At 43.2% G+C, this 19003-nt stretch overlaps 1 protein-coding gene across 8 annotated transcripts in view; it reads left to right on the top strand.

Moving 5' to 3' along the window:
- Positions 1-19003, top strand: part of NAALADL2 (N-acetylated alpha-linked acidic dipeptidase like 2) — a 1057096-nt gene that overhangs the window by 666248 nt on the left and 371845 nt on the right. For all 8 annotated transcript variants that reach the window (XM_063916285.1, XM_063916288.1, XM_063916286.1 and 5 more), the window contains one exon: positions 15662-15802. In XM_063916285.1, the coding sequence (XP_063772355.1) occupies positions 15662-15802 (141 nt within the window). The remainder of the gene's footprint in view (positions 1-15661; positions 15803-19003) is intronic.

Genomic DNA, 19003 nt, shown 5'->3' on the forward strand with positions numbered 1-19003 from the left:
CCCTCCAGTGTCACTCTTCCCCAGTGTCCTTATGGAAGTTCAAACAAGAAGCAGGAATACTACTTCTAGTCGCTCCAGCATGGCCCAGATGGCATTGGTTCTCAGACCTGCAGGGTTATCCCCTTCTATTTCCTCAGTGCCCAAACCTCCTCATACAGGGCCCTTGTCTCTACCCAGACCTGGCCAGACTGGCTTTGATGACATGGCTCTTGAATCTTCACCCCTGAGGGCAAAAGGTTTCTCTGAGGTGGTTATCCATACAATGATGAAGGCCCGCAAACCAGCATCTGCCAGGATTTAATACAGGGTCTGGAATTCTTACTTCACTTGGTGTGCTGATAAGAATTATGATGCATATAGATTCAGAACTTCCAGAATTTTGGCTTTTCTGCAATGAGGCCTGGACTTAGGCCTTCGTCTGGCTTCCCTCAAAGTTCACATATCTGCCTTGTCAGTGTGGTTTCAGAGAAAAATTGCATCTATACCTGACGTTCATACATTCACTCAGGGTGTACTGCAGATTCTGCCTCCCTATGTCCCTCCTGTGGCTCCATGGGATCTGTCTGTTGTACTGCATGCCCGGCAAGAGTCTCCAATTGATCCTCTTGAATTGGTGGACCTTAAATGGCTCGTGGCCAAGGTCCGGTTCTTGCTGGCTATTGCCTCTGCTAGAAGGGTGTTGGACTTAGGTGCTTTGTCCTGTCATCCACCCATTTTGATATTTCACTATGACTGGGCAGATCTACGAACTCAACCTCATTATTTACCTAAGGTGTTGTCATCTTTTCACCTTAATCAAGAGATTGTGATTCTGGCTTTTATCTCTTCGGATTTGTCTCCCAAAGAATATTCTTTGGATGTGGTTAGGGATCTCTATATCTACGTGGAGAGGACAGCCGCTATCAGGAGGACAGATACCCTTTTTGTCCTGTTTGGTTTCCAGAAACGTGGCTGGCCTGCGAATAAGCAAACCTTGGCTAGATGGATTAGAATGGTGATTGCACAAGCTCATGCGCAGGCTGGTCTCCCAGCTCCTGCTGCTATTAATGCCCATTCTACTCGGTCGGTTGGACCTTCTTGGGTGGCACTTCATGGAGCGTCTGCAGAACAATTGTGCAAGGCGACTACGTGGTCATCTGTGAACACGTTTATTAGGTTATATGCATTTGATACCTTCACCTCCCAGGAAGCTTCCTTTGGATGCCAAGTTTTTATGCCCACTATGGTGCATCCCCTCTCTTTAGGAACTGCTTTAAGACATCCCCAATGTTTCCCTCTGGATCATAATGTACCCTACTGTAGGGGTGTGGTCTCACACCATGAGAGCATTTCCACATGCTGAGCTCTTCCCAAACTTATGGGTTGCCCACAGCATCCATTCACTAATTGTTAGAAAGTGAGACTCAGAAAAATTGACCTTTCAACTGCCCCCACCACCACGTGGGACAAAGCAGCCACTGGTGGGATGGCGGGACAGTGCTTAAAAAAGGAGTGTTATGGTAGACTTACCATGGTTAACACTCTTTATGCGAGGTACATTGGGTTCAACAGCGAAACATCGGGGTGTAGAGTAGATCTTGATCCAGAGGCACCAACAGACTAAAGCTTTAGGATGTCCCAGGTTGCTCTATAACCCTGCCTCCAGGCACTGAGAGCTCAGTTTTGTTAACAAGCCCAATGCAGGAGCAGGCAAGAGAGAAGGCAGATGTTAATCACATAGAACCACATTCTCATGACAGGAAGCAAGGTGCGCCAGGGTGGGTGCCCTATGGAACCAATGTACCTCGCAGAAAGAGTGTTAACCATGGTAAGTCTACTATAACTCTCCTTTTTTAGGCACTGTCCCGCCATCCAACCAGTGGCTGCTTTGTCCCACGTGGTGGTGGAGGCAGTTGAAAGGTCAATTTCTCTGAGTCTCACTTTCTAAGCATCAGTGAATGGATTCTGTGGGCAACCCATAAGTTTGGGAAGAGCTCAGCATGTGTAAATGCTCTCATGGTGTGAGACCACACCCCTGTGCTGCAAGGTCATGTCCCTTCTGTGTGCACATACTGTAATGTCCCAGTCCCTTACGCTAAAATGTTGGAGGTATGATATATTGTTGATATACAGTTTTATGTTAACTGAATATCATATTAAAAAAGCTTATGTTATAGCCACTGGTGTATCTATAAAGGGTAAGAAAAAAAGCAATTGTTTCCCCAGCACACTGAATGGATAACAGTAACCAGATATAAATCCCACCTGATAATAGAATTCAGAGAATTTATTAACACTATAGTTTTTTACACTGGTATGTCACGCTGTGCTTTCTGGCTCATTCTGGTGTTTTGGGGTGCCACACCCTGCACCTAGATATAGCGCTAGGGACCCCAAATATACAGAGAGGCCTTGATGCGGCTTTGGGGCTTAACCACACATTTGCGCAAATATGTGTAACGAAGATCTCTGAATTCTATTATCAGGTGGGATTTATATCTGGTTACTGTTATCCATTCAGTGTGCTGGGGAAACAATTGCTTTTTTTCTTGCTCAGAAATACCCCTTCCTTTCGAGCACCTGAATGATATCACTAAGCTAATTGAGCATTTACCAATCTATATGTATGTTGTGAGAGGCAGAGAGGTTTCTGCATTAGGAGGAGGTGCAGGCCCTGACATGCCACATGGAGCATTATGGGGTTGCTCCAAGGTAAGTAGCTCTTAGCTTAGACATATTTTAGTAAGGAGCCATTATCATGTGACTCCTTGCTGGTTAATATTAGACCCAGATTGGGGTAATGGAGGTGTGAGGTGTGGTGCCTCTGGACTGGCTGAGCTGGATGGCTTTAGTGTGGCATACCTTTACATTCTATTAACACTTTTCACTTATTAATTTTCTAACACTATTTCTCTATTTTAATTACATTTCATGTTTGTATCACCCCCTCTATAGCTTCGGCTTCCTAAATACTAATTTATTAACACTATAGTTTTTTACACTGGTATGTCACGCTGTGCTTTCTGGCTCATTCTGGTGTTTTGGGGTGCCACACCCTGCACCTAGATATAGCGCTAGGGACCCCAAATATACAGAGAGGCCTTGATGCGGCTTTGGGGCTTAACCACACATTTGCGCAAATATGTGTAACGAAGATCTCTGAATTCTATTATCAGGTGGGATTTATATCTGGTTACTGTTATCCATTCAGTGTGCTGGGGAAACAATTGCTTTTTTTCTTGCTCAGAAATACCCCTTCCTTTCGAGCACCTGAATGATATCACTAAGCTAATTGAGCATTTACCAATCTATATGTATGTTGTGAGAGGCAGAGAGGTTTCTGCATTAGGAGGAGGTGCAGGCCCTGACATGCCACATGGAGCATTATGGGGTTGCTCCAAGGTAAGTAGCTCTTAGCTTAGACATATTTTAGTAAGGAGCCATTATCATGTGACTCCTTGCTGGTTAATATTAGACCCAGATTGGGGTAATGGAGGTGTGAGGTGTGGTGCCTCTGGACTGGCTGAGCTGGATGGCTTTAGTGTGGCATACCTTTACATTCTATTAACACTTTTCACTTATTAATTTTCTAACACTATTTCTCTATTTTAATTACATTTCATGTTTGTATCACCCCCTCTATAGCTTCGGCTTCCTAAATACTAATTTATTAACACTATAGTTTTTTACACTGGTATGTCACGCTGTGCTTTCTGGCTCATTCTGGTGTTTTGGGGTGCCACACCCTGCACCTAGATATAGCGCTAGGGACCCCAAATATACAGAGAGTCCTTGATGCGGCTTTGGGGCTTAACCACACATTTGCGCAAATATGTGTAACGAAGATCTCTGAATTCTATTATCAGGTGGGATTTATATCTGGTTACTGTTATCCATTCAGTGTGCTGGGGAAACAATTGCTTTTTTTCTTGCTCAGAAATACCCCTTCCTTTCGAGCACCTGAATGATATCACTAAGCTAATTGAGCATTTACCAATCTATATGTATCTATAAAGGGTGCAAGGTGTGCAGTGCACCCAGGCACCTGGGTCCAGGGGGCCCACACACCAAACACCCTGCACCCATTTAATTATACTTACCACTCTGTTGGCCCTATGCTGTCTGTAGGGTTGCAGAAACTTGCTGGGAAAAAGGCTGCCACTGCCATGTTCCAGTGATTCACACCTGCCAATAGAGATGTCCCTGGAAATGCAGCACCGGTGCCTTGTTCCTGGAGACCTGCACATGCACAGTACAGTCTGGTACAATGCCAGAGTCAACTGCACTGCCAGAGAGTAGGGGGTCCAATCGGTGCCTGCACATGGGCCTCTTCCTCTCTTAAAGCATCTTTGGGTATTGTATATAGGTAACCTGCCTACTGTACGTGTCTACAAATAATAGCATAGACCATGGATGGGAGTTGGACAGTTGCAATATCAGGCTCAATGTTTACAATCTGTGGTGAAGGGCCCAAAGACATTCAGTGACTACAGTGCACTTGGTGTAAAGCAAAACTTTAATCCATACAGTTTGTTATAGAAATCATACTGTAGTTCCCAGAGTACACTGAAGAAATAATATTTCATAAAATGAGATAAAGCACTTACAGTATAATACCAAAAATGACATATTTTTATCCACACTATAAGAGGGGTGTGGTTCATCAAATCGACAGTGTCTAGGTCAACAATGTTTAGGTCGACCACTATAGGTCGACAGTCACTAGGTCGACATGGATGGAAGGTCGACAGGGTTTCTAGGTCGACATGTGCTAGGTCGACAGGTCTAAAGGTCGACATGAGGATTTTTTTTTTTTTTTTTGTTTTCTTCGTAGAGTGACCGGGATCCCAAATTAGTGCACCGCGTCCCCTCGCATGGCTCGCTTCACTCGCCATGCTTCGGGCATGGTGCCTTCGCTCCGCTACCGCTTCGCTCAGCACACTTTACCGTTCCAATCGTAGTCCACGTGGATCGTTAAGTATAAAAAAAAATTTAAAAAGAAAAAAATGTGAAAAACTCATGTCGACCTTTAGACCTGTCGACCTAGCACATGTCGACCTAGAAACCCTGTCGACCTTCCATCCATGTCGACCTAGTGACTGTCGACCTATAGTGGTTGACCTAAACATTGTCGACCTAGACACTGTCGATCTTCAGAACGGATCCCCTATAAGAGATGCCTTAATCTACAGAGAATCATATTATAATCCTCCATGAGTCAATTAGATGATGAAATCAGACCCTTGGTATATTTACTAAAAGTCAATTGTGATTTTCAATCGATTTGCAGTTGATTTTGTTTGAGAGGTATTTACAAAAGTCAAAATCTACTCAAAATCTGTCAAAAATCAACATTTTCAATAGAACCGAAACCGTTGTATTTGATTTTAAATCATGTGGAATTGTCTAAAACCACAATCATTTAAAAAAAATCATGGATATGCAAATTAGCACAGGAATTAAGGTGTTTGTGGGTAATTCAGTGCAACTGACGGTGCGTGTGGCCAATAGAAATGCTTCTGTAAAATTTTGCCTAATTTGGGATTTTTGATCGATTATTTGGTTGATTTTTATAGATTTTAGGTTGATTTTTGGTGAACAGAACACATTTAGAACTTCAAATAGAACTCACATCAACCAATGATTTTAAAATGTAACTAAACTGACTTTTAGTAAATTAGCTTTTTGGGATAGAAATATTGTAATTAATTTTGTGGGGATGTTGGTTCTATTCTGGTCGATTTTAAATAGAGGTGTGTGCCAGCCCCCCATCATGAGTTTTGGTTTTGGATCCATAGCTCCTTCATGTTTTGGATCTATATTTGGTTTTGCCAAAAATGATCTTTGTATGTTTTTGGTTTTTGATCTGTTCCTTTTTGTATTTTTTTTTACAAAAATCATAAAAACAGCTAAAATCACAGAATTGTATCCTATTTTTGTTCCTATTGTATTATTAGCCTCAATAACATTCATTCCCACTCATTTCCAGTCAAATTTAATGACCTCATAGCTCACATTATTGTTTTCATCCAGTTTAATGCAGAAAGTAGGTGTTTAACAGAAATTAGTATTAGAATTTTTCATATTCTTTGAAGCTAAAAATAAATCAGTTGAATAAACTAAAATAAAAATGTGTTTTGTTAAATTTTTTGTCATTTTGTCTAAAAAAAGAAGAAGATGGATTTGTTAAAGTCTAAATTGATATGAAGCTGTGACAGTAGACCTTATCCATATGGTAATAAATAAAATATGTCTAAACTGTGTCATTGATCTCATTAAAGTTGTTGTATCCTTAGAAGTTCATATGACAGAACTATTTGAATATAGTATAAATGTGTTTAGGTATAGTAACAGTGGGCGCTAAGTTTTTTCACAAATACATTTATTGGACACAGTAAAATTGTTAGATGACACAATATAAAAATAGAAAATAATGCTTTCAATAAAAATATTGAAATTGATACATCAAAATGTGTCCAATAAATTTATTTGTGAAAACACTTAGTGCCCACTGTTACTATACCTAAACACACATTTATACTATATTCACTCTGGTCTTGGGGAGACCTTCGGTATTATGCACAGGCTGCACAAGGGTTGCGCTATAGAGCCACACTAACTACCCATTATAGAACTATTTGAATGTTTTAGTCAAACAATAAATAAAAAATCTGCTTTCCTCTTTGACATACTGCAAACAGGGGACATCTTACCACATTGAGGAGACTAAGACATTCATATTAAAAGCTAGTATACTCCACTGCAACATTCTGTTGTCATTTGTTGTTCTTTTGTATAAAATTAACCATGATTATTGTGTTAAAGGAACTAAATAATAATAATAATAATGATGATAATAATAATACTATTACAAAAATGAAAAAGTCTAATTAAATGACAAGCAATTCTATATAGTGATATGGCAAATAAAGTACAAGCAATTCTATATAGTGATATGGCAACTGCTACATACAGTATATTGTATTGTTTTTGTTGGTTGGATTCAGTGCACAGTTACAGTGGTCCGGAACGAGGCGGAACTGCGTTCCGGCACTTCTAATTGGAGGCGGAACCAGTTCCGCCTCCGCCCGTCTACCTTAACTACACACAGGCAACCTATTTAAGTAGAGAACCCTGCAGCCAGGCTTCTGCTGCCCCACCTCCGCTGCCTGCAGCATCTATTCTGCCGTGGGCTGTGCGTCAGTCGTGTCTGAGCGCGAGCATCAATGCAGGAAGTGGCTGGCCGAACTCGGCCAGCCCACCCACCCTTCTTTGTTCGGCTCGCCCTCTCGCTGCTTGAATACTATAAATAGGACAGGAGGCTGAGCCTGGCTTCCGGGGCTTTCCTTTGGTTGCTGCGCCATCTGCCGGTGCCGTGGCCACCCATATCAGTGATGTGGTGGTGGGTGGGCGGTGCAAGAGGGAATGATTGATTTAACCCATCCCGCCTCCTCCAGTCCCTCTACTGTCGGTTGGAAAGTTGACATCATAGCACGTCTGCATCTCCAGGTAGCAGAGGAGCCTTAATGCTGGAGGCGGAGCCAAGCAAGAGCAGACCAGCTGCCAGCCTGATCTATCTATTAGGTGTGTTTTGCTTTCTCTCTCACTACATATATACACACATATGCAGGGGTTAAGTGAGCCGGAATGGGGCGGAACTGCGTTCCGTCAGTTCCACTTGGAGACGAAAGGCAGTTCCGCCTTCTCCGACTCACCTCACACGATGTTTACCAGGTGCTGCAGTGAGATGACTGGCGCTGCTGAGATTGTTTTACAAGTGGCGCCCAGCTCTCCCTGCACAGCGTCAGCCAGAGGCAGGAGCTCACTACTGAGCTCCAGCTTCCGGCTCTGTCAGTGCGCTCTATGGGAGAGACGTCATGATGTCCCTCCCATAGTGCCGAGGAAAGGACGCCCAGAGGACTGCAGCGGTCGGACGCGGGAGCGGGGCACGGTGAGTATCCTGGTGTTATTTTTTTTTTCATATGTGTAGCTGCACATCTACTGGGGCTAACTACTGGGGGGGCTTTACTACTGGGGGCAACCTACAAAGGGGCAAGCTACTGGTGGCATAACTACAGGGGCATTACTACGTGGGGGCATTACTACAATGGGGATAAACTACAAGGGGCAATCTACTGGGGGGCATTACTACAAGGGGGATAAACTACTGGGGGCATAACTACAGAGACTTTACTGGCGGCATTACTACTTGGGGCATTACTACTACGGGCTAAACTACAAGTGGGCAAACTACAAGGGGGCATAACTACGTGGGCTAAACTACTGGGGGCATTACTAATGGGGCTAACTACTAAGGGCAAACTACATGGGGGCTAAACTACTGGGGGCATTACCACTGGGGGATAAACTACATGGGGCAAACTACGTGAGGGCTAAACTACTGGGGGCATTACACTGGGGGATAATAAAGCCAGCCTGGTCCCAGATCCGCTGCAGCCGCCCTTAGCCTCCTTTGCCGCCCTCAGACCTCCGCACACCCACAGCCTCCTCCTCCACAGTATCTCCGAGGCCCACAGCCTCCTCCACCCCGCGCCTACCACAGCCTCCTCATCCACCGCACTGCAGACCACCGCCGCTGCTAAACAGGTAATCTTACCCTGCTGCCTTTCTCTCTCCCTAGTCCCTACTATATGCCCTCACTGTCCCACTCTCTGTCACTCTCCTTGTCCCTGCTGTCACTTTTCATGTCCCTGCTGTCACTTTCCATGTCCCTGCTGTTACTCTCCCTGTCCCTCTGTCACTCTATAATGTGAATTTAGGTTCATACCATGTGCTACAATGTGAATTTCGGCTCATACCGTGTGCTATAATGTGAATTTAGGCTCATACCATGTGCTATAATGTGAATTTCGGCTCATACCGTTTGCTATTATGTTAATTTTGGCTCTTACTGTCACACGCCATGGGCGGCGTTCGCATTACGAGTATCTGGTAATGCCGTTTGGCCTCAGCAACGCCCCTGCCATCTTCCAGGGATTCATTAATTAAGTCTTTCGGGATATGCTATACCTAAGTGTAGTGGTATATTTGGATGACAATCTGATATTTTCTAAAAATCTCACAGAGTACAGAATACAGGTCAAGGAGGTACTTCTTCGATTGCGAGAGAATCATCTTTATGGCAAGATTTCCAAATGTACTTTTGAGGTTCCTTCTATTCCATTTCTTGGTTACATCATTTCGGGCACGGAGCTTCGTATGGATCCAGAGTAACTTACTGCCATCCGGGACTGGACTCAGCCTCTTTCCTTGAAAGTGGTACAACGATTTCTGGATTTTGCAAATTACTACCGGAAATTCATAAAGGGATTTTCTACCATCGTGGCACCTATTACTGCCCAGACCAAGAAGGGTTCTGACCCAAGTCATTGGTCCTCCGAAGCTGTAGCAGTGTTCGCTCCGTTAAAGGCAGCCTTAATGTTTGCTCCAGTACTTCAACAACCAAATTTTTCAAAACCATTCTTTTTGGAAGTTGATGCCTCCACGGTAGGCATAGGTGCCGTGCTTTCGCAGTACGCTCCAGATGGGAAGTTACATCCATGTGGTTTCCATTCTCGCAAATTCTCTCCTGCGGAACAGAATTACACCATTGGAGACAAAGAGCTTTTGGCAATAAAATCTGCTTTGGAGGAATGGAGATATCTTTTGGATGGTGCTAAACACCTAATTACAATTTTCACTGATCATAAGAATTTGCTGTACCTCAAGACGGCCCAGTGCTTGAATCCCCGTCAAGCTAGATGGGCGCTCTTCTTTACTCGGTTTTCGTTTGTTATTAAGTACCGGGCCAGAACTTTTAACACCAAGGCTGATGCTTTATCCCATTCCTTAACAGCTTCGGATGAGGAGAATTCCGTTGAGAAGGCTTTGATTCTCAGTCCAGTTTCTATGTCAGCGGCTCCCACCGCTCTGGGCCCTCCTCCTGGGAGAATGTCTGTGCCAGCTAAATTTCGACCAAGGTTGTTGCAGTGGGCTCATATTTCCAAGTTTTCCGGTCACCCTGGAGTTCAAAAGATGTGGGAGTTTCTACGAAGGTCTTACTGGTGGGACACTATGAAGAAGGATATTCAAGATTATGTCAACTCATGTCCTCAGTGTGCTCAGCACAAAATTCTTCGTTTGCCTCCTGTGGGGTTGTTGCATCCACTGTCCATTCCTCAGAGGCCTTGGACCCATATCTCTATGGACTTTGTCACCGAATTGCCCCTCTCCAAGGGTCACAATACTGTCTGGGTAATTATCGACCGTTTTTCTAAGATGGCACATTTCGTACCTTTGACCGGGTTACCATCAGCTCCCAAGTTGGCGTTGTTATTTATCCGAGAACATTTCCGCCTGCACGGCTTACCTCAGGAAATCGTCTCTGACCGGGGGGTACAATTCACTGCAAGATTCTGGAGAGCTCTCTGTGCGGCCTTACAAATAAAACTCAGGTTTTCATCCGCTTACCATCCGCAAACCAATGGGCAAACTGAACGTGTCAATCAAGATTTAGAGACTTTTCTCCGTTCTTATCTCTCTCCCTCGCAAGATGATTGGGTGGAACTGTTGCCATGGGCCGAGTTTGCCCACAATCATCTGTACCACTCTTCGACTGGTGAGTCCCCATTTTTCATTAATTATGGGTTCCATCCTCAAGTTCCTGAATTACCCATTTGTCCTCCGGAGGATGTTCCTGCTGCAGCCTCTACTCTTCGACACTTCAGCCAAATTTGGAGTCGAGTTCATGCTAATCTCAAGAGAGTCTCCGGCCGCTATAAGTTCTTTGCGGATAGGAAGCGACGAGCAGCTCCCCAATACAAGGTTGGTGACAGGGTATGGCTCTCCACCCGCAACCTCCAGTTAAGGGTGCCCACTATGAAGTTCGCCCCAAAGTTTATTGGTCCTTACCCTGTGTTACAAATCCTGAACCCGGTTGTCTGCAAATTGGGATTGCCTTCCCACCTCCGGGTACCAAACTCCTTTCATGTCTCTCTCCTTCGCCCCCTTATTTTAAACCGGTTCCATTTAAAATCCCCGAGGCCAACCTCTGCTGAGTCTAAAGCTGGAACGGACTTTGAAATCAAAGCTATTCTCGACTCTCATTATCTTCACAAGAATCTACAGTATTTGGTGGAGTGAAAGGTTTTGGCCCCGAGGAGAGTAGCTGGCTCAAGGCTACTGAAGTTATGGCTCCCCGAGTGGTGCGGATTTTCCATTCCAGACATCCAACAAAACCTGGAAAGTGTCCGGGGAGTACTGTCACACGCCATGGGCGGCATTCGCCGCGCTTACCCCTGCGTGCCAGCTGGTCTGTGTTGCAGCCTCCGCCTTCGGTGGTTCACGGGCTCCGGCGTCTGGCTGGCGTGGCTACCGGCGGTTCCCCGGGGCAGGGGCGCCGCCATGACACCCGGCATCACGTGGGTGGGGAGCGGATGACGTCATCGGACTGTTCTGCCAATCCAGCGAAGGCGGGAGATTCAAAGGCAGACGCCGGGCAGAGCCTCGGCTGAGTATCGTCTTTTCCTCTGAAGTGGATGCCAGTGCTTCTGTTCTCGGCGGATCTCTTTGCAGCATACCCCAGTGTCTCCGGCATTTCCAGGTGTCAATTGTTGCACAGCTTCCAGCGTTCCCAGACGCTGCTGGGTTCCACTGCGCTCCAGTCACCAGTGCTTCTTGGAGTCAGCGTGGGCTGCAGGTTAAACGTCGCTCTCAAGTTATACAAGTCCTCAGTGTCTTTAACCCTCGCTCCCAAGTTAAACAAATCCTCAGTGTCTGTAACCACTGCTCTCAAGTTCTTCAAATCATCAGTTTCTTTAACCACCGCTCTCAAGTTCTTTAAATCATCAGTGTCTTTAACCACCGCTCTCAAGTTCTTCAAATTATCAGAGTCTTAACCACCGCTCTCAAGTTCTTCAAATCATCAGTGTCTTTTAACCACCACTTTCAAGTTCTTCAGTCACCAGTATCTTTTACCATCACTCACAAGTACGTTCTGGACATTTCTCCATACGCTCCTTCTCTGTTATGTGACATTGTGTTGCCCCCTTCCTTCAATAAAGTCCTTTAATATTTTCACCAAGCTCTACTGTCAGAGTCCTGTATGAGGAAGACCTATATCAAGCCATCCCTGTTTCGACCCAAATGTGGTTCCTCTCCCCTACCATCGGGAGAACCCCCGAGTTCACAACACCCCCAACCTAGGTCAGTGACACTTAAAATGTGCTATAATGTGAATTTCGTCTCATACCGTGTGCTATAATATGAATTTCGGCTCATTCTGTGTGCTATAATGTGAACTTCGGCTCATACTGTGTGGTATAATGTGAATTTTGGCTCATACTGTGTGGTATAACGTGAAAGGGGAACCAGTAAGGGGTCCTACTATTGTGATGCATAATGTGTATAAGGCGTATATGGTGTGGTAAACTTCACTGAAGGATACGCCCCATCTGAGTGGCCACGCCCCCTTTCCAGAGTGCGCGTGTGCCTTCGGCATGCACATAATTATGACCTTCACTTGTCTATGCCTAGCTATATATATATATATATATATATATAGTTTTTTACACAGAACATGCACCCTGTTATAATTGTTGGTAAAATGGCATACTGTATAATTAGTATTATTAAGGCATTAGCATAGACTCTCATCAGAATCTGTCACTGTATACTGTACTTTACACCTATGAACTATTTGCAGAACTACCTACATTTTCCATTATCTAAAATAACATAGCTGTTTATACTGGCCAGCATACATAAAAAAATAAGTGGTAATAAAATGAAAACAAAGTCAACCTGCTTCCTTAAAATTCTGCTTTCCTACATCAGGGGATCTTCCACACATCCAGCACATCCATACCTCAAGACCAGGCATGTCGAACTCAAAATCCTAACTGGTCCGATTAATCAAGGTCTAAGTCTTGTGTGGGCCGCAAGATAAAGAAACAGTCTAATATGCAATTTTCAAAGGTGTTTTTTTTAGAAAAACCAACATTAAAGTATAATCAAAGAGATGTCAAGTATCGTGAAGAAAACATTTACTTTAAAGCAGTGGTGCAAGTAGGCAAAATTCCTTAACGGTACTGTGTGAACGCGCCGAAGGCACATGCACCCCAAAAATGGGTGTGTGATGCACACATGGGGGCCAGCTACAAATATGCCCTCAGTAGTGCAGTGCCAGAAACACATATGCCACCAATAGTGCCAGATACATATATGCCACCAGTAGTGCAGTGCCAGAAACACACATGCCCCCAATAGTGCCAGATACACATATGCCCCCACTGTGCCAGATATACATATGCCCCCACAGTGCCAGATAACATATACCCACACTGTGCCAGATATACATATGCCCCCACAGTGCCAGATAACATATGCCCACACTGTGTCAGAAAACATATGCCCACACTGTGCCAAAAGACATATGCCCACTATGTGCCAAATATACATATGCCAACACTGTGCCAGATATATATATGCCCACAATGTGCTCACTGCCGCTGCTGCCTGCTGCTGAGGATGTCCTGCCTGGCTGCGTGTGATGGCAGGAGAGTGCAACACGTGCCTCTCCTGCTCCTCAGTCCGGTCTCTGGCGGCGTGGGTATCTTAAGTCAGACACCGGTTCATGAGCCAATCAGAGCTCACAGACCGGCAGCTCCTGATTGGCTGCCTATCCGCGAGCTCTGACTGGCTCATGAACCGGCACCTGATTTAAGATACCAGTGCCACCACCGGAGAAGGTGGTCAGGCCGCAAAAGGACCACTGCCCAACCGCTGACCCCAATAGAAAGTGGAGGGGGACACATGCGGGCCGTGAGATTGACACCCCTGCTCTAGAACAATTGCAAACACAACCAAATTAGAGTATTTGCATCCAGTAAGACCCTTTTTGTAGTGTTGTATCAACAGTAGCTAATGGTGCCACAGTTTACTATGTCCCACTACCCATTCTTCCATGCTTAGCAAAATGATAGATATATACTGTTGAACTAAAATCTGTTAAAGAAAAAAACTTTTGCTATCCCTAATGCACACTGAGAGATAGCAAAATGTTTTTTCTTACTCAGAATTACTCAGCATTACCACTCCCTTTTAGCACCTGAGTGACATCACAATGTGATTAAGCAGCTTGCCAATAAATGTGTATTGCAGTTTAGAGAGGCATGGATAGGTCAGCATTAGGAAGTATTGATGCCTCCAGAGTTCTGTAGGAGCCATTATCATGTTGCCTTACACTGGGCTATCTGACCCAGACATATTTGTAATTATTTATAGGGTGAATTTGGGGCGCGGTGCCCCTTGTGCTGGTGTGGCTGGGATGCTTTAGGTTGGCAGACTCTAACACTTATGTTTTTCCTAATAACATTTTATATTTTTGTACTATTTTATTATTTTAATCACACCCATCACTTACATAGCACCTATGTGCTTCTTAATTAACCATTACTAATTTTCACTTTTGTGTGTTGCCCTGGGGTTGCCAGCCTGTGCCGACATGATGGGGTCCCATGACCCGGACAAATACCTAGTGTTAGGGACCCCCAGTGACACAGAGACGCCTTGCTGTTTGACCTAGGAGCTTAGCCCTATATCTGCAGATGTACGCAACCATGATTATTATGTAGTGTTATTTTTCACTCAGTGTGCATTCGGGATAGCAAAATGTTTTTTCACACTCAGAATTAACCCTCCCTTGTAGCACCTAAGTGACATCACAATCTGATTGAGCAGCTTGCCAATAAATGTGTATTGCAAACTAGAAAACTACTAACAGAAATATTACAAATAAATCACAATAAAAAATGTTAACATCTTTAGCAATAAATTAGCATTTTTTCCTTTCCAGTCCCAAGCTTATACATGGAATACAGTGAGACTGTGTTTCCAGGTACCATTTGTCTACAGCAGGCATGTCCAAACTGCGGCCCTCCAGCTGTTGTGAAACTACATTTCCCAGCATGCCCTGACACAATTTTGTTGTCAGAGAATGCTAAAGCTGTGTCAGGGCATGCTGGGATGTGTAGTTTCTCAACAGCTGGAGGGCCGCAGTTTGGATATGCCTGGTCTACAGTAATTCTGTGGTTTACAGTATTACCAGCTTCTGCCAATAAGTGACAAGATAGAAAAATACACTGAGCATTTAAGAGAACAATTGTGAAAGGAAGTTATGTCTGTACTGATTTTGTCATATTGTTGATTAATCTTTGCTGAATTAAGCAAAGTGGAATGCAGATCTCTCACCTATTCCCTGATTATGGTATAACAAATTCAGATTTGTCTACCCACTTTAGACTGCTATAGAATCAGAATCAGCTTTATTTAAGACTGCTCTAGAAGACTAAGGGGGAAATTTATCAAATATTTTAAAGAACATAAGTGAAGCCGTACCCCATAGAAACCAATCAGATTATGGCAATTATCTAGTACCCTGCAGGCAACAGAATAAGCAGTAAAATTTGAAAATGCAAAAGAAGGAAATTATATCACAAATTAGGAATGATAAGATTTGGAGTTAGTGACGAAGGTCTCATTTTACTGAACTGTGATTCAGTGCAAGATACAGTAGAAGTGCATTTTAAATGCCATACAATGTGCTAATAAAAATGTTTCTCCTTATACCAAATGTTGTCTCTCTTTATGATTTAAATGAGTACTTTTATTTTTTTTTATTTAGATGCCAACTCTTGGGAAATGAATCCAAAAGTGACATCATTGCTGGTACAGCCTGTAACTATATCACTTTTAAGAAGACTGTTTACTGTGACCGAGAATGCAATGACAGATGAGTGCCATCCCATTAAATTACCTGAGACAGGTAATGTGCATTTAAATACATTTTTAGGTGTAATGGCAAAGTAGAATCTTTTATAAATAATTGGATTTCAAAAAAGAGTATACAATTCAAATACAATATAAAATAAAAGCCTTTAATATTGTAAATCACTCTATGTAACGTGGGAAAATATGTTTAGAAATGCAGTTCAATTTCCAACCACAAAAAGTTGGATGAAATGATGTATAGTTTTCAAACCACGTGAACCAGTTGTATAGTATGTGCATTGCCATTCACATAGATAGCAGAAGGTAATGACTATAACAGGGTCAGATTATCTACATTTTCATATAATCTAACATTACAACAGGTGCATTAGCACTGACAACATAAGTTGATAGTTGATAGAAGTGCATTACTATCCCATGACATTGAATGAAATCAGACTCTGCTCTTGTATAAAATTACTAGAGATGTGCGGTGGACACTTTTCGGGTTTTGTGTTTTGGTTTTGGTTCTGGTTCCATGCTCGTGTTTTGGAACTGAATAGGTTTTGCCAAAACCACCCTTTCGTGTTTTGGTTTTGGATCTAGATGATATTTGAAAAAGAAAACAACCCATAAAAACAGCTAAAATTACAGAATTTGGGGGTCATTTTGATCCTACGGTATTATTAACCTCAATACCATTTATTTCCACTCATTTCCATTCTATTCTGAACACTTCACTATTGTTTTTAGGCCAAAAGGTTGCACCGAGGTGGCTGTATGACTAAGCTAAGCGACACAAGTGTGCAGCACAAACACCTGGTCCATCTAGGCGTGGCACTGAAGTGGCAGACAGGATGGCAGATTTAAAAATAGGCCCCAAACAGCACATCATGCAAAGAAGTAAAAGAGGTGCAATGAGGTTGCTGTATGGCCAAGCTAAGCGACACAAGTGTGCAGCACAAACACCTGGCTCATCTAGGAGTGGCACTGCAGTGGCAGACAGGATGGCACTTAAAAAAAATAGTCCCCAAACAGCACATCATGCAAAGAAGTAAAAGAGGTGCAATGAGGTAGCTGTATGACTAAGCTAAGCGACACAAGTGTGCGGCACAAACACCTGGCTCATCTAGGAGTGGCACTGCAGTGGCTGACAGGATGGCACTTTAAAAAAATGTCCCCAAACAGCACATCATGCAAAGAAGTAAAAAATGTGCAATGAGGTAGCTGTATGGCTAAGCTAAGTGACACAAGTGTACGGCACAAACACCTGGCCCATCTAGGAGTGGCAATGCAGTGGCAGACAGGATGGCACTTCAAAAAAAATAGTCCCGAAATAGCACATGATGCAAAGAAGTAAAAGAGGTGCAATGAGGTAGCTGTATTGCTTAGCTAAGTGACACAAGTGTGTGGCACAAACATCTGTCCCATCTAGGGTTGGCACTGCAATCCCACTGCACTAATGGTGGATACTGGATGCACATATAACACAAACAGAGCTGTCAAGGCCTCAGTTATCCACTTTGCAACAGGATGACTGCTGTCATATTTCATCTTCCTCACAAAGGACTGTTGGACAGTCATTTGCTTATTTGAAGTAGTACAAGTGGTCTTCCGACTTCCCCTCTAGGATGACGATCGACTCCCAGCAGCAACAACAGCAACAGCAGCAGTAGGAGGAAGTGGATCTTGATCTTTCCCTATTTTATCCTCCAAATTTTTGTTCTCCTTTATTTTTCTGGAGTTATATAACAAAATGCAGCAAAGTAGAGCGTACCTCTACACCACACAGGGCAAACCCTGCAAAAATTATTTGGATTAAATATTAATAACCCCTTTATTTGGAGTAAATAATATACAGCACAGGACAGCACCACTGAATTTATATGTCAGCAGCACAGGACTGGACTTATACGGCAGTACCACTGGACATATACGGCAGTACCACTGGATTTATACGGCAGTACCACTGGACTTATACAGCAGTACCACTGGACTTATACAGCAGTATTACTGGACTTAAGCAGTACCACTGGACATATACGGCAGTATCACTGGACTTATACGGCAGAATCACTGGACTGGATTTATACACCAGTACCACTGGATTTATATGTCAGTACCACTGGACATACACAGCAGTATCACTGGAATTATATAGCAGTACCACTGGACATATATGGCAGTATCACTGGACTTATACAGCAGTATTACTGGACTGGATTTATATGCCAGTACCACTGGATTTATACGCCAGTACCACTGGATTTATATGACAGTACCACTGGACATATATGGCAGCATCACTGGACTTATACGGCAGTATCAGTGGATTGGATTTATAAGGCAGTACCACTGGAATTATACAGGAGTACCACTGGACATATACGGCAGTATCACTGGAAATTATATGGCAGTACCACTGGACATATACGGCAGTATCACTGGATTTATACGGCAGTACCACTGGACATATACGGCAGTATAAACTGTATATACAAGCGCTGGCTGTGTTGTGAAAAATATATATGCAGAGCGTCTTAATGATAAAATCAATATATTAATCAATAGTCCATGTTGTAATAAAATAACATATGTATTTAACATATGTATTTAAAGTGTGCTGTTACCGGTAGGCCAAAGTCCTGTTTTGGAATACAACTTTCGGCCTCTTGGATCCCCACTGACAAAGTGGAATCTTTCCTGAGCTAAGGAATAAGGGGACTGCACCATCCACCATTGGCCTACCGGTAACAGCACAGTTTAAATGGGACATTGTTTCCAGCTACAACTATCTGGTTATTTTCCAGAATGCAGGACTCATTACTCCCAGTCCTAATCAGTTTTTATATATTTGTGGCACTGTATCTTTAATTAACACAGATCAGCGTGACTATTCATTGTATTTTTATTCAGATACATATATATATTATTTTATTATATTGTGGACTATTAATAAATATATTGATTTTATCATTAAGCCATTCTGCATATATATTTTTCATAACACAGCTAGCGCTGGTATATACATTTTATACTTTTTTGCTTTTATATATAGGATACCTATTTTACCTTTCCCATACCAGCTGCTGTTGATAGCGCACCTGAAACTTCTTTCCTTATTTATATATGGCAGTATCACTGGAATTACACGGCAGTATCACTGGACTGGATTTATACGTCAGTACCACTGGAGATATACGGCAGTATCACTGGAATTATACGGCAGTACCACTAAACATATACAACAGTATCA

Source organism: Pseudophryne corroboree, chromosome 4, assembly GCF_028390025.1.
Source record: "Pseudophryne corroboree isolate aPseCor3 chromosome 4, aPseCor3.hap2, whole genome shotgun sequence".
Taxonomy (NCBI): Eukaryota; Metazoa; Chordata; class Amphibia; order Anura; family Myobatrachidae; genus Pseudophryne; species Pseudophryne corroboree.